At 42.5% G+C, this 24,029-nt stretch overlaps 1 protein-coding gene across 3 annotated transcripts in view; it reads right to left on the reverse strand.

The window, feature by feature from the left end:
• NAA15 (N-alpha-acetyltransferase 15, NatA auxiliary subunit) overlaps positions 1-24,029 on the reverse strand; it is a 66,971-nt gene that overhangs the window by 11,816 nt on the left and 31,126 nt on the right. The window contains exons 11-18 of one of the 3 annotated variants that reach the window (XM_074993290.1): positions 23,232-23,401; positions 22,481-22,633; positions 19,425-19,553; positions 18,300-18,513; positions 16,237-16,430; positions 12,612-12,720; positions 11,327-11,425; positions 9,173-9,704 (exon numbers count right to left, since the gene is read on the reverse strand). In XM_074993290.1, coding sequence (XP_074849391.1) covers positions 9,697-9,704; positions 11,327-11,425; positions 12,612-12,720; positions 16,237-16,430; positions 18,300-18,513; positions 19,425-19,553; positions 22,481-22,633; positions 23,232-23,401 — 1,076 coding nt within the window. In that variant the 3' untranslated portion in view covers positions 9,173-9,696. Of the gene's footprint in view, positions 1-9,172; positions 9,705-11,326; positions 11,426-12,611; positions 12,721-16,236; positions 16,431-18,299; positions 18,514-19,424; positions 19,554-22,480; positions 22,634-23,231; positions 23,402-24,029 lie in introns of those variants that run through there. The other 2 variants (XM_074993288.1, XM_074993289.1) reach the window with 2 other exon arrangements.

A 24,029-nucleotide genomic window follows, 5' to 3' on the forward strand; every position in this document is an offset into this window, starting at 1 on the left:
GGTAAGACAAAAATCTTTCAGTAAGAATTTAGCAAAACTGCTGTAAAAAGATCTTATGCTTGAAAAATACGATGAATGGGAGGTCGGTTATCAATGCCCCAATTTCCTGTGGACTGACCTATGAAGACAAACCATCTTCACAGACAAATGAAGCAAGATTGCCCCAGGTTCAAACAGAAGTATCCAAGTAGCAAATTGAGTTTCCAAGGAAGAGAGTAGGATTCTTAAACAGGAGGTTAAGGATCCCTAAATCTTTAATAAATCTTGGGGACAGAGAACACTGCTCACGCTATGATGCTCCTGTGGAAAATACTCAATAAATGCTGTAAACTTGATGTAATCTGTGAAGCTATCCTTGGCCTGCTATTTTGCTATCCAAAATTAGATGCTCATAGGTGACTAAACTTTCAGCTCAGAAGTTCTAACCTCTTCTAGTCCTTATCAGGGGTAAATCTACAATGATGCTGTTCACTTCTCTCATTTATTTCCACTACCATGGATTTAGGTGAGTGGATAGGAAACCAAAAAATCTGAGTCCTTGGATGGATAAAAATATTATTTATTCACGGAATCTAGAAATGCTCTATTAATAGATAGTGCAACCGACATGGGTATTGTTGACTGAAGGAACTGTACAGATCTTGTGTTTAAATCTTTTTCCTTCTGATACCTCTTGAGGTGGCTGTCAGCCACCCTCATTTACAGGGCTCTTGAATTGCCAAAAATTGTTGACAGTATAGGCATGACTGCCTCATTAAGAGTCAAGGGTGAAATAGAAGTTTGAGGGATGGCTTCCTTATCCAGCCTAGTCTTCTGCTCTTCAAAGGTCGCTTGCTGATTTGACAGAGCAGACTATTTCATTTTTGTCTCTCAGTGCAATGGTGCTGGATATTGAGCAAATTGTTGCCAATATGCTGCCCAAGGATCTCAGTATGACAGTTGGGGAGGGGGCATACTGAAGAGCAGGTGACCCCCCGAGGCTGATCCTTCCATTTCTATTGTGGGTGAGGATCCTTGTCAAAGTATGGATGTGAAGGGGAACACTGCTTTGATGAGGAGAGTGACTGAAGGTTTCCTTCATCATCCACAATGTCCTCCGATGAGGCGTGGGGTCAATAGAAAAAGACAGAATCTTGGGGTACCAGGAAGCAATGATAAGCCAAAGACTGGGGTTTTCATGCTGAGTGTCACTCAGTAACTCATAAACACAAGTTGACTTTTCCTTCTTCCTGTCTCGCTGTGGCACCACTCTATTCAACATCGTTCTCCTTGGCAGTAGCCCAGTTCTCAGCACCTTTTGCCCCAACACTGTTCTCACTCCCCTCGTTGCTCTCACTCCTCTCATCAGCCCCACGAGACCACGTGCACCAGGCCAAATATTGGCCACGCTCCTCCTAGGGTCCTCCAGGAATGGCTCCTCCTTTGCCTTCCTGCTCTCTTTCTCCTGCCTTGTTCCATGGCTCCCCATTGTTGGATCCTCACAGCCTGGAACAGGACTCTGCTGCTGCCCCATGGCCTCGAGTCTGGCACCCATACTGGGAGCTCTGGGCATACCATGAATCAACAAGCACAGTACCCTCTATCCAGTCATACACAACATCTACCTCAACGCTCCTGAGGCTGCTGCTAGCCACCCACCTCAGAGCTACCGGGGCCACCCTACTCCTCCTGAGGTGGCGACTCCTTCCTCTCATGGAGGACCATGCACCAGCAGCCCCCTCCTTCAGTTCTTCCCCAGATGAGGCCATAGCAGGTATATCAGCCTCGGAGCCTCCGCCCACCTATTGAAGAGTGCCCCATGAGCTTCTGCGCCGATCAGTTAAAATCCTCGTCCTTTTGATGGTGTGCTTGATCCCAGTGTACCTGCATCACTGGATTCTCCCTTGCCCTTCTAAACAGACTCTGTCCATTCCTCCAGGCCTGGAGGGCCATTACATGGGACCGCTGGGTCCTCAGGACTACTGCATCGGGATATGCCATTCAATTCCACTCCACTCCACCCCCGCAACAGACATACCATTCCTCTTCAGGGACCCTTTAGCACAGCTCCTCTTCAGTACAGGGGCAGGGGTTTCTACTCCCACTACTTGCTGGTTCCCAAGGCGAACTATAGTTTGTGACCCATCCTGGACCCCCAGGAGCACAAAAACTTACAAGTGCCTTACAAGTTCTCCATAGGATCTCTGGGCACCACCATCCCCTCTCTGGACCCAGGGGATTGGAACATCGCTCTCACCCTAAAGGACACTTACTTCCATAGTTCCATCCACAGTTCACAGTGGGACACCTGCAACTTCAATTCACAGCCCTCCCCTTTTGGCTCTCTGCAGCCCCCAGGGTGTTTACCAAACGCATGGCAGTGGTGGCCGCCTTCCTCTACCATCATGGGGTCCAGGTGTACCCATATATGGATGACTGGCTCCTCGGGGGCAGCCCGCAAATTGGGTGCAGTCACAGGTGGTGTTTGCCAGACAAACTCTGGACAAGTTGGGCTTGCTACTCAACCCAGCAAAGTCCTTGCTGACACCGAATCAGCGTATAGAGTTCATCAGGGCAGTTCTCAATGCCATGCAAGAATGTTCCTTCCAATCAGCACTCCGAAGTTCTTGTTCACCTCCTGCGCCCCCTCTTAAAGTTTCCTATTATCACAGTCACTAAGGCCTTCACCTGCTGAATTACACAGTAGCCTGCATTTAACATGGTGCCATTTGCCAGGCTTCATTCCCACTCTCTCTAAGCATGGTTGACCTCAGCGTATTGTCCCCACTGGGACGGCCTGGACATGGTCATGACCCTCCCTCACCATGTCTCCAATGCTCTCTGCTGGTGGCTATGCCCACAGAACATCCTGGTAGGCATTCCCTTTCATGCTCCTCAGCCCACCATGTCTGTGCTCACAGATGGATCAGCTTTACGCTGGGCTGCTCACATGGGACGTCTCACAACTCAAGCGTTGACAGCGGAGGAGCTGTCATGTCACATCAATGTACATAAGCTCTCTGCTGGGGATGCTCCTCCTCACTTTGCTCAGAAGCTCTGTGCCTGTGGGACCTCTGTATAGCCCACTGCATTCACCTGGAGGCATCCTATCTGCCAGGGGTCCAGAACCAGCTGGTGGATCACTTCAATCCTCAGTCCCTAGCCCACGAGTGATTGATCCGCATGGCTGTCCTCCACTCAATCTTCCAAAAGTCAGGCTTTCCCCAGCTGGACCTCTTCACATCCTGGAGCAATCACATGTGCCCTGCATTCTGCTCCTTCCAGGGCCTTACCCCAGCCTCCACAGGAGACACATTCTTCATCCTTTGGACCCCGGGACTGCTCTACATTCTTCCTCAAGGTTCACAGGGACAAAGTGGACATACTCCTCATAGCCCCAGTGTGAGCTCACCAGCCTGGGTAGCCCCTGCTGATGGAGCTCTTCATATTTTTGCCTATTTGACTTCCCTGGGTTCTGGACCTCATGACACAGAACCATGGTCATCTCCGCCACTCAGACCTCCATTCAATTCACTTCATGGCATGGTGGTTTTGTGACTGACACCTGCCAAGAAGGCTTGCTCAAAGCCGGTACAGTGGGTCGTCCTCAGCAGCCGCAAACAGTCTAAGCAACTGGACACGCCTCTCCTGTTGGTGCGATCAGTGTGATCTAGTTCCTCTTTCCACCTCCATCTTACAGACGTTAGACTACCTGGTGTCCCTAAAGCAGCAAGGCCTTACTTCTTCATCCATCTTATCAGCCTTCCGCCCTGGGGAAGGCGAGCATTTTGTGTTTGTGCACCCCATAGTGGGGTGCTCTCTCAAGGGCATGGATCACCTTCACCCACCGGTTTGCAAGCTGGTCCTAGCCTAGGACCTTAACCTGGCCTTCCAAGTACTTATGGGTTCCCCCCTTCAAACCAGCGCCACTTGTTCTCTTCTCTACTTCTCCTGGAAAGAGGCCTTCCTGGTGACCACCACCTCTGCCAGAAGGGTATCTGAACTCCATGCCCTCATGTCTGAGCCCCCGTGCACAGTGTTCCATAACGACAAGTTTCAATTTCACCCTCACACAGTGTTCCTCCTTAAAGTGGTCTCCGGGTTCCATAATAGTCAGACCATTTTCCTGCCTGTGTTCTATACTAAACCTCCTAGCTCCCAGAGGGAAGAAGGGCTTTACTCCCTCAATGAGAGACGGGTGCTTGCCTTCTATGTTGACCCAATTAAGCCCTTCCAAAAGATGATGCAGCTCTTCGTGGTCATCGCTGAGTGCATGAAGGGACTCCCAGTATCATAGCGCATCTCCTCCTGGATCATGTCCTCTATAAGGATATGTTATGACATCAAAAAAAACTTCCCCACCACCAGAGATGGCACACTAGGTGAGCAAGGACATCCTCATCTGCCTTTTTGGTGCACATACCTGCCCAGGAGATAGGCTGTGCTACTATGTGGTCATCTGTGCATACCTTCACATCTCACTATACAATTGTGCAGCAGTCTAGATGAGATGCAGCCTTCAGGGCTGTGGTCCTAGAGTCAGCCATGCACTGACTCTGACCCCCTACTCCTGGGTTTAACTGGGGCATTGCCCAACTGAAACAGACATGAGCAAGCACTTGAAAAAGAAAAAAAAAGTTACTCACCTTTTTAACTCTTTCTTCAAGATGTGCTGCTCATATCTATTCAAAACCCACTCTCCTGCCCCATTGTTGGAGTGGGCAGCAAGAAGGAAATGAGGGGTGCTGCATCATATATAGATGTCACATGGATGCCACTCCAGGGGGCTTCCCAGCCAACCCAAATGGCTAGTTGGTAGAGAAAATTTTCCAACAGCCATGCGTGTGCATGCACACACCTAACTCAAATAGATATGAGCAACACACCTGGATGAACAACAGTTACAATGGTGAGTAACCATTTTTATTTACTTTCTTGGGACTTACGGGACTCTCCCAAGCAAGACAGGCTGTAACTTAGCAGGATAGCCTCTTCACAACATAGGCAGCACTTGAAATCTAGCGAGCCAGGCATACCCAGCCAGGCCAAATAAGCACCCCCAGAAAAAGGGGAGAAAACACATCCCAAACCTCCGTAACAACAACGAACATTAACTAAAGTTAGCAGTATTAGTTAAAGCCCATTACGCCCACTGGCACATAGGGCAGCAACAGAGGTCCTCCACTTGTCTGTCTTTGGCCATTTTCTCAAGCGTGTCCCAGTTGTAGTTCATTCTCTTCATGTCTGCCTCAACAGTACACCACCACATTGTCTTGGGCCACCCATGTTTCTGTCATCCTTCAGGCATCCAGTGAAGCACTACCTTTACAATGGCGTCCGCCTCCCTTCTCATTACATGCCTTATCTAACTCCAGCACCTTCTCATGATGATAGTGGTCATGTCCTCTTGGTGGCATTGCAGGAGCAGGTTGTGGGTTGGAGACTGGTCTTCAGCCAAAAGATGCGAAGTATCTTGTGAAGGCTAGTGGCGTGAAAGGACGAGAGCTTGGCAAGGACACACTAATTCGTCAGCACTTGGAGCATTACACTAGTGTTGATATAACACAGCTCTGGTACAGCTTAAGTTTGGTGTGGACACTACTGTGTAGATCTCCATACATTGCTCATACTTCTGAAGACATTTCTGGCCTTGCTTCATCTGCTCTGGATGTCGTTCTTGGTGCCTTCATCATGGTGGATGATGTTGCCTAAGTACATAAAGCTGTCTGTGCTGGACAAGTCTGCATCATCTAGCTTGACTGGTGCCAGTGATTCTATGTTGAGTGTCATAATCTTTGGGGTTTTTCTTTTGGCTAACTCTTAGTCCAACTTGGTGTCCAAAGGTGCATAAGCATTGTGTCTTTTCCTGTGTGTGTTGATGGGTGTGGGAAAGTAAAGCAAGGTCATCTGCAAAGTCAAGGTCTTCCAACGTGGAAAAGTGTCCACCTGATACCCCTTGACACATCTGCTGTTCTCCACATCACCCAGTCGATCACCATGTTGAAGAGCAGGGCAGACATGATGCATCCCTGTCCGAACCCAGTCTTGACTTTGAAAGACAGATTGCAGTATCCCACACTGCACGTGAAGCTGGTGTAAATTCTTCATGAGAGGGATTCTGTAGGCTCTCAGAATGCACCAAAGGCTCTCTCTGTGTATCCTGTCAAAAGCCTTCTCGAAATTGACCAAGTTTATGTACAACTGTCTCTGCCACCCTGTGCACTGCTCTATGATATTTCTCAGAGTGAAAATCGGGTCTATACATCCATTTCCCTTGCTAAATGCAGCTTGTTCATTCCTCAGAGACTTGTCTACAGCATCTGAGATCCGCTGGATGATGACCTTGGCTAGGATGTTGCTGGGTATGGAAAGGAGGATGATCCCATGCCAATTGTTGCAGTCGCTGAGTGCTCCTTTCTTGTGAATCTTGACAATGACTCCTTTGGTCCAGTCCTTGGGTATCCACTGTCCTTCTCAAATTGCTGTCAACAGTGGTTGGAGAATGGTGGCTGCAAGTTCTGGGTCAGCTTTAAACAACTTTGCATTCAGGTTATCAAGTCCTGGAGCTTTGCCATTTTTCAGGGATTTGATGGCTGCCCTGAGTTTTTTTTCCCTCTAGTGGATCAATGTTAATATCAAGGTCCTCGTCAGCTTCCTAGATGTCTGCTTCTTCTTCAGGTGGTGGTCTATTCAGTACTTCTCTGAAATGTTCTGTCCAGCATGCTTCTTGCTCTCTCTGTTGTCAATAACTGCCCTTGTTTGTCCTTGATGGGGGCACTTTTCCTGCCACAAACAAGCTTGGTGATTCTGGACATGTTTCCTTGCTCCCCTCTATTAGCTGCACCTTCAGTTTTTGATGCAAAGTCATAGAATCATAGAACACTAGGACTGGAAGGGACCTCAAGAGACCATTGAGTCCAGCCCCCTGCCCCAATGGCAGGACCAAGTACTGTCTAAACCATCCCTGATAGACATATCTAACCTGTTCTTAAATATCTCCAGCGATGGAGATTCCACAACCTCCCTTGGCAATTTATTCCACTGTTTGACCACCCTGACAGTTAGGAACTTTTTCCTAATGTCCAACCTAACCTCCCTTGCTGCAGTTTAAGCCCGTTGCCTCCTGTTCTATCCTCAGAGGCCAAGAAGAACAAATTTTCTCCTTCCTCCTTATGACTCCCTTCTAGATACCTGAAAACCACTGTAATGTCTCCCCTCAATCTTCTCTCTTCCAAACTAAACAAGCCCCATTCTTTCAACCTTTTTTCATAGGTCACATTCTCTAGACCATGGGTGTCCAACCTTTTGGCTTGCCTGGGCCGCATTGAGTGAAGAGGAATTGTCTTGGGCCGCATATAAAATATATAATATAGTTAATGTATATAAATCACATAATAATGTTGAAAGTTTACGATCTTGTGGGGCTGCATTACCAGCTGTCCAGGGCCGCATGCGGCCCGCGGGCTGGACACACCTGCTCTAGACCTTTAATCATTCTTGTCGCTCTTTTCTGGACCCTCTCTAGTTTCTCCACATCTTTTTTGAACTGCGGTGCCCAGAACTGGATGCAATACTCCAGCTGAGGCCTAACCAGCGCAGAGTAGAGCAGAAGAATGACTTCACATCTTGCTCCTCCACAAAAGCTTGTCTGTCTGCCTTCAGTAGCTTCTTCACTTTTCGGTTTGCCTCTCTGTAATTCTGCTTGTATCTTTCGTGAATTCTGGCTGATTTAGCACCTACCAGTCTCTTTTTTTTTATGCCTTCAATGGGTTTCCATGCATCAGGCTTGATCCACTCCTTCCTTTTCATCCTATCCTTGAAACACAGACAAGCCTAGACTTGTAGGACACAATAAGACCTGGTTACAGTGAACATACTAGTCCCATCTCAGACAAAGGTGACAGAGAAGCAACTATGGGCAACTTGCCAGTGGAGCTCTATTATACCCTACATGTATAGCATGCATGTACCTGGCCTGAACAGATGCTGCTAATGGAGAATCTTCAACTGAGGTCTGAAGAGGAAGTAGTGCACCTGAACTGGAGCATCCATAGAAACACTACTCAAAGAAGAACTGACTGATTCTATGTCCTAAGCAGGTCATGTGAACAGCTACACCAGGTCCAATCATCAAACATACATCTCAGACAGTAAGGAATTATCAGGATTATTGTAGGCAGGTCTCTTCTCATTTTTGATGCTATTCTGAAGATCAGGGCAATCTGAGAGATGATACCAGGAGTCCTTGACACCATCAAAGAAAGGTGTCCAGCACCAGTCCTAGCATCCTGCCCCTTCCATAGGGGTCTGTTATTTGATGATGTACTCTATGTCAAACAAGTTTACTGTGCTAGTCCCTCATTAATGAAATATGGGATCCACTTCAAATTTCTTCACTGGCCACTTGTAGTTTGGTCACTGCATGTTTAATTAACAAATGTGTCAAGTCACTTCTGGCACATGGTATGTGCAGAGCCAGTGGGGTTACCCCATGTTGACGACTCCACTTCTAGAGCCTAATAGCTTCTGGAGAGAGAGCACGATACAGCTCCTTCCTGTTTATGTAGTGTATATTGGATATGCTGCCAGGATCTATACGATTGTGGACTCCCACAGAATAGACAGAAATACTATGCATGCCAACTTGATGGGTCTCAGCACCAGGACTTTCATTCACCACCTCAGACTGGCTTAAGAGCACATCCCTTGCATCTGCAGGTGGGTCAGGTAGGCACTCCTGGGTCTTCCTTAAGCATCATGACATGTCAATCAGGGAGTGGACACAGAACAGAATTGCTTAAACAGCTTCCATTTCCTGCTGAAGGTGGTTTTTTGAGAAAGCACAGATTGGGATCCCTTAGTGAAAAGTGAAGAGATGCTGAACAACTTTCCTTCCAACTCTTACAGTCGACTATGGAAGCTTCCATAAGTATTAAATACAACAAATAAAGGAATTCCTCCCTCCAAGCAAGACCATCATTTTCAATGTAAAGATTAGGTGAGATTCCAATATACTTCTTAATGCCATGTAAATAATACTTTTGGTCCTCTGAACACATCACAAATAAGCAGAAGGGCACAACCTCTGTTCCCCCAGCCCCCCTTTGTTGATCCAATCTAAAACATTTGATAGCAGAAGTTGGTCAGGGTCCGTGGAAAAAACTACAGTAGTGGACAGTCCTTTTGTTTATTTTAATGTATGGATAATTCAGAAACGTTGCAGCATGTTTTCTTCTTAACAAATAAGATTTAGACGGGGAGTATACACATTTTAACATAAAATTCATGAGGACATGTTGTGGTATAAAATTATAATAAGAGTTGCAGATGGTCACATTAATCAGCTATTCACAATTTACATCACTTAATGCCAAGAACTGGCAAAACCACTTCCAAGGTAAGCACGACATACATCCTCCTCACAAAATCTTTTATACTGCCAAACACAATGACTTTGTCATATTTATAAAACAAACAAAAACAAACAAACAAAAATCTTCTCTCCATCCCATTTCCATTTAACTGCAAAACCAATTGCCTTACATACCATAGCCTAGAATGGGGAGGGGACCTCAGATTATCAAAAGGTATTTCTAAAAGTTATATTCAACTAATGTGGTTCCTTAACATTTGGCCAAAATTAAGAGTTCTGAAAAAACAAATCTTATTTTTAAGCAAATGTTCTCCTGGGGTGTTTGTAACCCAGCAACTGCAGCATTACAAATCTGAAAGTAAAACATTTACAGAAAGGTAAATCTGTATTCACCAATTTTCATTATCACAGCTGCAAGAAACATATAGCAGGAAGTAAATCTGACTTAAAATTCCTTACATCTAATAGTACAGATCAATATGTTTGTTTAAAGAATATAACTTAACATGACAGTGCTCCTTCAGGTCACTCAGTTGTAGTCAAAACTGTACTGTTAATTTAAAATGAAGTTATTAATTGAAAGAACATTCTAATGTATGTACATTTGATATTAAATATTTTGAATTGTTTTGATCATTTGTAAACAACCATAGCTGCAGAGCACGTTTATTAATTGTGGGAGAATTTGCTACACTGCACATGCGCCGAATTCATGTTCCCTGCAAAATGTGTTTTCTCCAAAGCAAATAAATTATTTTTCCCACTGGGGTCACTGTGGCTCCAGAACAAAGAGCAGCCACTCTCAGAAGCAACTCTCCTTGGATAGGAAACAGAAGAGACTGCATTTCTCCCAGCATCTTGCCTGTGGGGCCAGGTGAGAAGGAACAAGATATTGGGGAAGGGAGACTAGATGTGGACCTTGAGGCATAAGGGGCTACTGGAGGTTGAAGACTGGGTTTCAGAAAGGCTAACGATGGACAGGATGGGATAAGGGCTGAATTGGAGTGGGCATGCAGGGGCACATGAAAATAGGGACAGATGTGTCAGACTGAAAAAAGATTGCGGGGGGATAGCTCAGTGGTTTAAGCGTTGGCCTGCTAAACGCAGAGTTCAATCCCTGAGGGTGCTGTTTAGGGATCTGGAGCAAATAGATCAAAAAAGGGATGTGCTTGGCAGGGGACTAGACTTAAGGTCCTCTCAAGGTCCCTTCCAGATCTGTAAGATGTGTATGCTAGGGGTCAGCCCGGGTCTGCATGGGTGAGGCTCCCTAACCCTCCAATTCCTTCCCCAAAATAACCACTACAATCCTTCCACTCCCATCCAACAACCCTCTGGGTTCACATCCAGGCTTCTTCCCAGTAATTACCTTCCTCTCCCTCAACCACTCCTGCACCCCTACACACCCCAGCCTTCACACTGGTTCTGAGATGCATGATTAATACATTTCTGTCTTACTCAAAGTTCTGTATTAATATGCCTAATCAGGAATCTGTTTATCAAAAACATTTCCTGAATCTTTTCCGTTGTCTGTATTGCTACAGACATACTTCCTGACAGGTATTTTGAAATTACCAAAATAATTGAAGCTGGCATGATTATACTGCATCATTTTGACAAGTAAAAATATACATAATTTTAACATATCATGAGCAGAATTTTTAAATTTTTGGCCAAGACTTCAATTTTTGGGCACAGCATTCCCCCCGGGAACAGTATGTGTAGACAGCAGTGTCTGACATCTGCAGCAGGCCCAGGGGCAGAGGAGAAAGAGGGCCCAGCTCTATGGGCAGAAGGGGTGTGGCTTAGGGTAGTCAGCCCTGGGCCATCCTCACCCCCCTACCATGTGCAGAGCAGTAACTCAACACTCTGTGTCATTTCAAAAGGGCCCGAGGGCAACTGTCCCCTTTGCCGCCCCCTCCCTTCTCCCCCACATTGGTGGGCCTGTGTGTAGAGTTATATACAACAGATATATACCACTGCCAAAGAGGTGAATCAAGCACTCATGAAGCCAAGGATGACTGGGATCAATAGCAAATGCTCTCTTCACAGACTGTAGCATCAGAAGAAATTTCTCTGTAAATGAAAGATGGTGGTTGGTTATAGAACTATTTTGAAAAGCTTTTAAATTAAACCATCAGATATTAAGACTAAGAACAATAATTATACCTGAAATTTCTATGACCATAACAAATCAAAGATGAACCTATTACCACTGTTTCTTTTGCAAGTAGTCTGCTGTTCAGCATTCCTACTTCATTGAAGCTAGTGAGTAAATTCAGAGATACAAACTGTTCAGATTTAAACAATTTTTATCTGATAACTTAAATGTACAAATGATAAGTATTCATAATTTTTAGTTTGAACAGCAATTATGTATCTTGTGCCATTTGTAGTGTCTTGTATTACTGTACCGATAGCATAATTTATCTTAATACAGCACAGTATGGCCTAATTAAGGCTGTTGTGAGCAGGTACCACAGAGTTCAGTTTTGTGCACAGCAGAAATGCTTAAGGGCCTTCAAATCACATTTTTTCCCCCTTAGCTAAAACTGAAAGAATCACTGTGAGAAGCCTCAGTGCTGAAGTCACCTTTAGAGGCAAGTGTATACAACACTGAGGTGATCTGTGTCACAGAATTCTAATTCTGGTATTTGCTATTCACCCTGGACCCAATAGGAGGGAAAAGGACACTGCCCACAGCCTCTCGATGAAGAGCCCTAAGCTAAGCACACTTAACTGTGCTGATCAAAAATGGATGTTAGGAGCATATCCCAATTTGAAGCCAGACTTACGAGTCTCCTGACCAAAACAGCGAGGATCTTTCTGCTGCAAAACACATCAGAGTGAAAGAAATCTAAATATTACCTGTTTTTACATAAGAACAAAAGTCTGAAATCAGATTAAACACAATTCAAATGTAAAAATCTGCATACCTTTAACTTCCATTCATGAACAACTATGTGTGTGCAAGCAAGTCAACTGGATACACTGTGAGTCTGCGCACTTTTATCTCTGGTTCTTAAGGATTTACAGAGTACAGCAAAAAATCTGGATAAATACTAGCTCTTCCAGACCCAAGAAAAGGTGGTCTTTGTTATTTCACAGAACAACTAGGGACTGTGTAGGTGTTCAGTTAAAAACTATCTGCATCAACAAGCGTTACTGCAGAAGTACAGATCAGTGATTAATTTTCATATGCATCACATTACTCTAGTGTGATAACTACAAAGTTCTTTATTCCATTAGTTTTCTCACCTACCTTTTCTGAAGTAAATCTCAAAAGCCAAAAGATGAGTCTCTATTTTGTTCTTTACTAAATTCTTCAACGGCGTTAAAAATTTAATGGCTTCTTCCAAAGGTGCTTCAACCTAAAAAGGCAAGAAACATGTCATGTAAATGGGAATAAAATAAAAGATTAATTTTCTCCTTTACCAAAAGGAATACAAAATTGTGAGTTTGAAAACAAACCAACATCTATATGACTGCTCTCTCAGTGTGATTCATACTGGATGCCCTGAATACACATTATTTCATATACTGCATGTCAGATATCACATACAGATGTTGGTATTTGAACGCTGATTGCCAAAAGTATTAGCATGCACTGGTAACTTTTTTTAAAATGTGCGCTCAGGTATGTGGCACTCGGTTGACATGCCACTTGTCAGTCAGTGATGCAACCAATCCATAGCACCAGTCTAAATAAGACACTGATAAGCTTTAAGATAGGCTCTAACTAACTATTGATCTTGGTCATTAGATCACAGCTAGGGAAGTCCAGTAAACTTAAGTTCTCTTTCCTGCTTTGTTCTACGTCCTATAAAGTAGAACAATTTTATTTTTATAGCTCAGAACACCTCTGGATGTCATAATTTAAGAATCTTTTGATCAAGTCACTTAAAATTGTTAAGACATCTCTCGCCCTCTCTCTTGTGCGGGTGGATCTCAAAATTGAACCAGCCAACAGGGGGGCTCATCAGTAGAATGCCATTTCCTCTCCAAATGATTTGCGAGGGGTCCTGTTGAATCTTCTAAGATTCACTGGGGATTCTCCCCTCTCCTGAAGCCTTGTAGGAAATCCATTCCAAAAAGACCACTTCTCACACTGCCCAAAATCCCACGTTTTCAGCTGATCACCTCCCTTCCCCACAGGTCTCCTGAGAGGCCTACCTTTTGGATTAAAAGAGTCTCTGATGAACAAACATATGGAATTTTTTCCAGTTGGAAGAAAGACAGAAAATGCTAGAGCTTCTTCCAGCTATTCCTTTTATCTGCTCCCAACAATCCTCTAACTCCCTCAGTCCTCCTGCTACTGACAGTTTCCACAAATCACCACATTTCTGATGGGAGAAGGGAGACTGTGGGGACAAGCTGATGTTTAGCCAAAGAGCACCCTTCTTCAATGTCACAGGAGCAGAAAGATCCAAATGGCACTCCTGGGGGAATTCTGCATCATAGCATGTGTGCAGAAAAAAACTGTTACAACTCTTGTTCTTCAAGGTGTGTTGCTCATATCTATTCGAGTAAGGAGCATGAGCCTGCATGCCGAGCTGCTGTAAAGCACTTCCCTAGCAATTACCTGTCAGGTCAGCTGTGGAGCCCCTTGCAGGGGTGTGTGAAAACAGATTGCCCACCCCTGCAGGATGGAAAGCCAAGATGGCCTCCAGGTGAAACCTTGCTGCTTCAGGAAAATGGAGGAAAGGTGTATAGCAACCCTGCGGTACACAGAATGAGGAATGAGTCTGCTAAGCAGCCAGGACTGAGGCCCCAGGAGGAGTGGAACTTAGGATACTTGCAGGTGCACCAGGATGCAAAGATGTCCAACCAGAGAAAGCCTAACTTTTGGAAGACAGAGTGGAGGACATCCACGCAAATCAATCACTTGTAAGCACGGAACCATCTGCAGGCCATGGAGAACCTGAAAGGAAGTGCAGTAAACTGAAGGTGTGGGTGACACATGGTAAAATGCAGGTATCACTGATGGGAAGGTCGAACAGAGATGTGGAAGTAAGCGTCCTTCAAGTTGAGAGAGGCAAACCAGTTCCCCAGATGCAGAGAGGGAACAGTAATGCCCAGAGACACTATCTGAAACTTGGGGGAAATAAAAACTTGTTGAGTTCCCTGACGTCCAGAATGGGCCACAGACCCCCTCTGCCTTTGGGACCAGGAAGTAGTGGAAGTAGAACCCCTGTCCCCTGCACCAAGTGGGAACCTCTTCTGCTACCCCTAATTACAGGAGCAATTGCACCTCCTCAAGGAGAAGCTGCTTGTGAAAAGGGTTCCTGAAGAGGGACGGAAGAAATGGAAAGGGATGTTGTATCCCTAGGCAACCCTTCTGAGGATTCACCGATTTGATGTACCGGCCAACCAAGCCAGGAGGAATAGAAAGTCTGTTGAAGAGCGACTGGGATTGTGTTAAACTGTCCACCAGCTGCAGGAAGCTCAGCATCCTCCCCTGCTTCCTGTTCTCATTGCTCCTCAGCTGTGGATGAAGGGATCCCTGTATGGGGAACTGCTCTTGCAGCCACTCAACCTCTGTGCATCCAGACCTTCCCCACCCTTCCAAACTTCATATAGCACATCCAGATCCTCCCTAGTCCTTCTTACCCGAACCCAACCCCACTTCAGCCTCTACATCTAGAGTTGTTCTCCCTCCCCCAGCAATCAGTCCACTCCCCCACTGACCTCCCTGCATCCATCTCCCACCCTAACAACCCTCAAATCCAACCCCCCCTGCCATTTTTGGTTTTATCACTGGTAATACAGTCTTTCAAAAATCAGAATATGAAAGTTATAAAGTTTTAATTAAGACCTGTCATCTGAAACTACCCTGAGAATTAAAAAAAGTTAGTAAGGGTTTTCTTACACCTAATGCTAGCATTTCTTTGCCTCACTCCTCACAGATATACTTCAAACAAAATCAGCACTAGTTACACTCAATCATTCCTCTGCCACAGCTCTTTATTCACAGTATTCATCTCAACTAATTCACATTAGTGTAATTCCTTTATCTGTAATTTTGCTCAGCCTTGTCTCTAAAATTCAACTCGTCCAATCTATAACTATTTAAGCTCCATATCAAAAAACAAATAAGTGTTTTCAAATCAATGCTTTCAGTCATCCTGCCACCTTTCAGTTAAAAATCCCCAACAGTATTCAGGGTCCTCCTGGAATTTATCTGCTCTCCACATCTGCTGTGGACTCTTCTGTACTATTGCCTACATTTCAAATGTTTTTATTCCTTCTACTCACAGCCAACGGTTCACAAGAACAAGAGCAGAGAACACTCTTTGCGTATGCAGGTTCTTCCAAGGTAAATGACATAACTTGTAACCCAATCTCAAATTCATCCTTCCAGTCTAGTAATAATTTCAAACAAATGTTTCACCTAATTTTCTCAATCCTTGTACTGTAACTTTTTCAGTTACTACTTAATTTCTGACTTAACAGTTCCACAATACATGCCAAGCTACAAATATAAATTATTATATGATGTGAAAAACGTAAAAGCAGATGCATCTATCTTCACCTTCAAAATACAAAGATTTGCAACCCACTAAAATTGATGGTACATATAATTAGTGACCTAACACAAAACATTTACGATGATATTCCTGCTTCTTATGAGGGAGAATCCTGCAGTTCTTGCTGCAATGAATTACGTCTTTGAAGGACTAGAAACTCAGGTCCTTCATAACACTTGCAGATTACAAATCAGATAAGAAATTGTTCCAGAAACCTTTGTTTCAAAAATTGTGACACTTTTGCACAGAAGGTAGGCAAAAATAAAGTTATGTAAATTGCTCTCTGGAGTTCAAGGTAATATTCTCAGAAGCTGATTTTAACCTGATAGCCAAATTACTGAACACTGTTCTGGCAAGTACCTTTGCTAGTTTCTCAGGGATAAGTTCTTCTTTTGGACCACCAATCTCCTCATCATCATCATCCTTTTTCTTTTTCTGATTTCTCTGTTGCTTCTCTTTCTCAGCATTCTTCTTCTCTTCCTCTAGTTGTGCTTTCTTCTGTGCTCTTCTTTGCTTATTTCGAAGTTTCTTTAGCTCCTTGTCAGACATATTTGCTGCACATACATAATACATTACAATTAACAGATAGTCTTGAAAAATATATCAAGGTAATCTGCAGGTTGAACTTCCCTAGTGCCAAACCAGAGAATTTGCCGAATCATGGGAGGTCAATATTGTCTAGTAGCATTACCAACATTCCACTGCTTACTGGAATCTTACAAAACATTTAGAGCTAAATTACAGCTAAACAACAGCAAAGAACACAAAGCCAGGACTAGTGGCTGTAAAACTTTATGGACTGTGAGAAACCTGGCCACACCCATGGTAAGTGAACATCTGGCTAACTAAAATCAAGCCAGACCACAGATGTTGCCAGACGAGAGAAGTTCCAGAGTATTGAAATTTATCTAATTCAAATGAGCACCAGGTATCATGTCTGCTTTCTAACCCACATTTTTCCTATTAAGTAATGCCACCATTATATTTGTAAAAACTTTTGACTTAAGTGAGTGGCAGAGCTGGGAGTAGAATTCACAGCAGAGAATGGACAACAAATTTTAACCACTAAAGAAGGCTTATGCTTAACAAATTACCTAAACAAGAAAAAGAGACAGATGCCTGAAGATCTCTTCTCTTTCACCTTTACCCATGGCACTGACAATACTTGAAGGACAAAGGAAGGATTAATGAACTAAGGAAGGATCATGGCTGAAAGTATTTCAGCCAGTAAGACTGCTAAAACATGTAGAGAGAGTTTTGCTTGGAAATCACTCGGTTTGGAAGGCAAGGTGTTAATTGCATTTTTTGTGGGGGGGTGACCATCTGACTTCTGTGCCCATTAATTGTAACCACGTAATCTCTTTTTGTAAGTAATAAAACTGTGTTCTTATTTTATCTAAACCAGAATGTGTTTGGACTAAAGTGTTTTGGAAACTTCATTTGGGATAAATAGATTTGTGCCTATAACTTTCTATTAATGCAATGATGGACTTTACTTGAGGCTTGTATCATCCAAGAGGGTGCAGGGCAGTACACTACTCAAGACTAGTCTGGAAATGTGAATTCGCTGGTGTTGCTCTGCAGTGCAATTAAAGGCTGAATGGCTATAGTATCCATATAGTAAAGCTGGGAGTTGTGTACATGCTAAAAGCAGTGTGTGAGCTGACTGGCAGTACTTTCTGTCACAACAACATGGTGTAAAAGGTGCTCCCAGGTTGGAGAATTGAGGGAAAACAGCTGTCCATCAGTCTTTACCAGGGGTAATGTCATAATGGCACAATTCAATTTTTCTACCTTTTGCAGATCACCTTTGAATGGTGCTCAAACTTACTGGAAAAATAGCTGCTTCAAATGCAACCACCCTGATATGTTACATCTAGACAAGACACCACAATTATGCCGTATTTTCTCAATCACTCAAATTACATTTGAAGGTTTTTCTTATGGAAATTATACAGGGGCTAAAAAAGGAGTTTCAGAATTACTCCCTCAAACTCCTATTTGGAATTTATACAGTACTGGTACTAACATTAAACAGAATGCATAATAATAAAGTGACATTTCACTCAGATTTCACAGCACTTGAACAAATAAGTCATCTGGTTTTTTAATAGATGGGGAAACAGCACAGAGAGTTTAAGTGACTTGGCTAATGTCACTGAGCAGGCTAATGACACAGCTAGAATAGAATGCATACCTCCTGAGTGTCAGTCCAGCATTCTCTCCACTCGGCCATACAACCTCTATTTTTCAACACAATTGGCACTCACTTGTCATAAGTCAATTCCTGCCTTGCAACTTTTATCACTGAATTAAGAGCTGCAGCCTAACTATCAATGTTAAACATATGAGTGCCTATATCTACAGACTATACCCCAGCCACTTAAACTGTACACAAAAGATACCCAGGAAGCTTCTTGTACCTGTGTCAGCCTCGTGTTCTTTGTTCTCATCTGTTAGGGGATTATCATGAAGCTTCAAATATATTTCTATGGCAATTCGAGCTGCCTTGAAGTAAAATGGATGTTGTCGAAGTACATCTTCTAGTTTTAACAAGTCCACATAAGACCTAAGTGTAATCTTTCTCATACAGTAAGTGTGGAAGTCAAACTGGTCATCTGTAATTTCTACAAAATGCTAACAGAAAATAGCAAGTTTCAGCAAGTGTTAGAGAACAAAATAAACCTGAAATTCAAATATATAATTTCTTATAAGCCGTTATGGAAAAAAATTGAAACTAAAGAAAAAACAGACAACTGATAAATATATCAGGATCTTATGTACTCAACTGGTGTGTGTAATACTTTTTTTGCATAAAAGATGACAAAAATAATTTTGCAAATTGCCTGACACCCAATGGTAAGAAAGAACTATACCAGGCGTGATGTAGAGTGTAACGAGTCAGGAACAATAAGCACAAGTTTAATTCTTTGAGACACTCCTACAGTCAATGGAGAGCGATGCAAAACTAAAACAAAACTTGTAAAAGTATTGATTTTATGAGGAAAAAAGTTTAGCGTTTTTGTTAAATTCTAAGAAGAAATAATAAAACTTTGTGGACTAGTCCGGCCTTGAGCACTGGCTTAGTAACTGCAGAGTACCAAACAAAGTTTCAACTTGTGGCACAATTTTTCTCCAGCAGTGAAACCAGAGACAAATAATTCTGATCTTCTGGCTACTTTCTGGTACCTTAGGACTATAAAAGTCATTCCAATGGCCATGTCTGTCAGTACCAATGCAGATTAGGTCCCACTTTTGCAAGCATTTAGGTACATGCTTAGGATTCCTTATTATTTATTCATGAGTACTTCCATTGAACATAACGGGATTACTCGTACAAGTAAGATTAAACACGTATTTTTGCAGAATTAGAGCGTTTTTAATAGTTACAATTAGATATGGCTTCACACTTACAAGGCCAAAGCATACCACAGGAAGCTATAAGGTTTCTGAGGACCAGACTAGAGATGTCGCTGTTTACTGGCGTGACATCTTTTCATCCAAAGCTAAACTGGAAATTTTAATGGACTATATACTAAGATACATACTCTCTCAATTTCGTGGCATTTCTTAAGTGCTTCTCCAAATTTATTCATTGCCTTGTAAGCTTGGGCACATTCTGTTTGGAACCACATGCACTGCATTTCATTTAAGTTCTCTACTGCAGAGGTTCCTTCCTAAAAGCAAAACAGAAGTATTAGAAATAATCCAAAACATTCCCCTGCTCTTGTATACTTCAGTTTCTCTTTCCTCTTGACTACACTGAAGAAAGAGAGGAACAGATGCAATAACTAAGGGCAGCTTGGGGACTCAATGCCTCTGTCAACAATAGGAAAGCAGTTATTTTGAAAGGGAGCAATCTGATGAAAGACTATACATATATACATACACCCACACCTACACATCTCATAGAACAGGAAGGGACCTTGAGAGGTCATCGAGTCCAATCCCCTGCACTCACAGCAGCATCTAGCACGATCTCTGACCCTTTTTTTTTCCTAACTTGACTCAGACCCTTTAAGGCCTCCTCAAGGACTGAGCTCACAACCCTGGGTTTACGAAGCCATTGCTCTAACACACTGAGATATATCTCCCCCTGATGTGACAGCCTCTGCTGAAAAAATAAACTTTCAGTTATGAAAAATGTCAAAAAGTGATCATTAAGTCTCAAAAAATTCTTCATGTGTAACCTGTGCATGAGATTCCAGTGCATTTTAGCCTCTGACCTATACAATAGAAACATAAGAACATAAGAATGGCCATACTGGGTCAGACCAAAGGTCCATCAAGCCCAGCATCCCATCTGCCGACGGTGGCCAATGCCAGGTGCCCCAGAGAAGGAGAACAGAAGACAATGATCAAGTGATTTATCTCCTGCCATCCATCTCCTGCCCTTGTTCTGAAGGCTAGGGCACCATACTTTATCCCTGGCTAATAGCCATTTATGGACCTAACCTGCAAAAATTTATCAAGCTCTTTTTTAAACCCTAATAGAGTCCTGGCCTTCACAGCCTCCTCGGGCAAGGAGTTCCACAGGTTGACTGTGCGCTGTGTGAAGAAAAATTTCCTTTTATTAGTTTTGAACCTACTACCCATCAATTTCATTTGGTGTCCCCTAGTTCTTGTATTATGGGAAAAGGTAAATAATTTTTCTATATTCACTTTCTCCACACCATTCATGATTTTATATACCTCTATCATATCGCCCCTCAATCGCCTTTTTTCCAAACTGAAAAGTCCCAGTCTCTCTAGCCTCTCCCCATATGGGACCCTTTCCAAGCCCCTAATCATCTTAGTCGCCCTTTTCTGAACCTTTTCTAATGCCAATATATCTTTTTTGAGGTGAGGAGACCACATCTGCACGCAGTACTCGAGATGTGGGCGTACCATAGTTTTATATAGGGGAAGTATGATATCTTTTGTCTTATTATCGATCCCTTTTTTAATAATTCCTAACATCCTATTTGCCTTACTAACTGCCGCTGCACACTGCGTGGATGTCTTCAGAGAACTATCCACTATAACTCCAAGATCCCTTTCCTGATCTGTCGTAGCTAAATTTGACCCCATCATGTAGTACGTGTAATTTGGGTTATTTTTTCCAACATGCATTACCTTACACTTACCCACATTAAATTTCATTTGCCATTTTGCTGCCCAATCACTCAGTTTGCTGAGATCTTTTTGTAGTTCTTCACAATCCCTTTTGCTTTTGACTGTCCTGAACAACTTGGTGTCATCTGCAAACTTTGCCACCTCACTGCTTACCTCATTTTCTAGATCATTGATGAACAAGTTGAACAGGATCGGTCCCAGGACTGACCCCTGGGGAACACCACTAGTTACCCTCCTCCATTGTGAAAATTTACCATTTATTCCCACCCTTTGTTTTCTGTCTTTTAACCAATTCCCGATCCATGAAAGGACCTTTCCTCCTATCCCATGACCACCTAATTTACATAAAAGCCTTTGGTGTGGGACCGTGTCAAAGGCTTTCTGGAAATCTAGGTATATTATGTCCACTGGGTGCCCCTTGTCCGCATGTTTATTAACCCCTTCAAAGAATTCTAATAGATTAGTTAGACACGACTTCCCTCTGCAGAAACCATGCTGACTTTTGCCCAACAATTCGTGCTCTTCTATGTGCCTTGCAATTTTACTCTTTACTAGTGTTTCTACTAATTTGCCTGGTACTGATGTTAAACTTATCGGTCTATAATTGCCAGGATCTCCTCTAGAGCCTTTTTTAAATATTGGTGTTATATTGGCCGTCTTCCAGTCATTTGGTACCAAAGTGGATTTAAAGGATAGGTTACAAACCACTGTTAATAACTCTGCAATTTCACATTTGAGTTCTTTCAGAACCCTTGGGTGAATGCTGTCTGGTCCTGGAGACTTGTTACTATTCAGCTTATCAATTAATTCCAAAACCTCCTCTAGTACCTCAGAGTGCATATTCAAAGCTAAATATATCCCTACCAGAAACAAGAAACAGAATTAAAGCACTTACAAGACGAAACTGTCCTCCCCATAACTCTCTAAATTCCATCTCCACAGCAGCCCAATGAATAAAATACACTTTGTAGTATGTCTTAGAAATCGTTACATACTATTGCCAACTGCCACGGAGCACGCTTACCAACTATATGGAACTTCTTTGAGAAAACTGAATAGTTTCTGTTACTGAGATCATTTGAAACTAGAAACGATTTGACAAAGTATTCTAAATTACTTAAAGGAATTTTAAGAATTAATTTAAAATAGAAATTTGTTTTTGTGCAACTTCTCAGAAACTTCTGTATTCAGAGTAAAGTGTTGTACTTTTGGGGAGGATGTATGGCAATTTTCATATGTAACAAAAAACCCGAATCCTTGTAAGTATAAAACTCTGCTTAACCTTAATCATGGAGCCATTATCACCATGTAAATGAAATCTAGCCACAAACTACTACAAGTGACATAAGCATAACTCAGCCAGCACAGGGGAAGAAAGTTCATACTGTCCAAAATAGAAGCTCAGAAGGACAGCTAAAATATGGAAAGTTCTTTACACTCAATTATGCCTACATTTTGTTCATCAAAAAATACAGAAATTGGAACAAACCCTTGTAAACTTAGAACACATTTCTTCTGCCTCTTTAATCAAGTTGGCTTTCAACATATATTTTGCACATTTGGAGTTGATAAATCTGTCCGCCGTGTCCAAAGCCTGGGCTTCATCCATCCATCTCGCAGCTTCTTTAATGTTTCCAGCATGCTTAAAAAGAAAATTCAAATCAAACAAGGAAGGCAATTGTAAAATGCACTTCACAAAAGACACTAAACATTATACAACAAAGTTAATTTAAACAAGGTTTCAAAATTTCTATTCATCAGCTTTGTTTATAAGAAAGCAAACTTGAAAGCTTTTAATAAAACCAGGCATCACTAAAGCACTTTCAATGGTTACAGAGAAGTGGGATGAGGCTAGAGTGTTTTTAGGACATGATCATTTAAAAATAATGAATACATTTACTAGCTCACTATGATATAGCCACATAAACTAAAATACAATAACTGTCAAAATAAAACAAAGTATGGCTTGTGATATGTTTTCCTTTTTAATTGTTTGGTCATTTATTAATTTGCAATGAATTCATTCATGTAAATTTAGGAAAGTTCTACTTTATGGTATTTTAAGAACTCATAGAAACATTTTTACGGGTCTGAGATTTTGTAAAAAGTCTGCTCATGCAGAACCCAGCACCTCAATCAACATTAGTGCCGAAAAACAACAGGGAAATACAGTCATGATTAAGTCTCACTGGAAAACACAAGTCTTATCTGATCATTAAGAATAAATCAATCAAGATTACCTTATAAATTTTAGCTTTTACAAGGAATAGTTCTATCAAGGTGGGAGTACTTTCTATAGCAGCATTTATGTATTCCAGAGCCATGGATGGCTGCCCAATTTTGTCATAATGTTGTGCCAGGTAGTACTGGACCCAGAGTAAAGTGGTTGGTGGTTCTTCTTTACCGTCATCTATTGCACGAGGGGGGGAGAAGAGAGGGAAGATGTCATATATTCCATTTTACCAGCATACAGCACAAGGAATATCTATCGATGCAGTGCACAGAATTTATTGTTTACATGTCTATATTTAGCTTTCAACCCACTGATAGATCAGAAAAGTAAGTAGGAAACATGTTTACTTTATTGGAGAGTAATCTCAGCGCCCTTGGTAAGTTACTATTTTAGGTCAAACATACAGTACACCAATGCATGTGTTAGCAATTGAAACGTATAATTAAGACTATGATTAAATCAGGGGTATTTTTAGTAAAATTCATGGACAGCTAATAGGCAAGAAACAAACCAAAAAATCAGTCTGTGACCTGTCCATGACTTATATAATAAATACCTCTGATTGAATCGTGATGGGGTGGATGTAGGGGGAGAGATGGAATTCCTGGGAATTCTGTTGCTGGCTGTGAGGCCACCCAAGCAGCTATCTGTAAAGCTGCACGGAAGTCCTGGGGTCAGTCATACTGGCCACACATAAGTCGCTGAGGTCACAGAGTCCTAATTAGTGTGTTTGGCACTGATATCAGTATATTTTTCAATACATCAATTTAAAACATTTTAAATACTTAACTGGTTCAGACTAATT

The sequence above is a fragment of the Carettochelys insculpta genome, chromosome 4 (genome assembly GCF_033958435.1).
Source record: "Carettochelys insculpta isolate YL-2023 chromosome 4, ASM3395843v1, whole genome shotgun sequence".
NCBI lineage: Eukaryota > Metazoa > Chordata > Testudines > Carettochelyidae > Carettochelys > Carettochelys insculpta.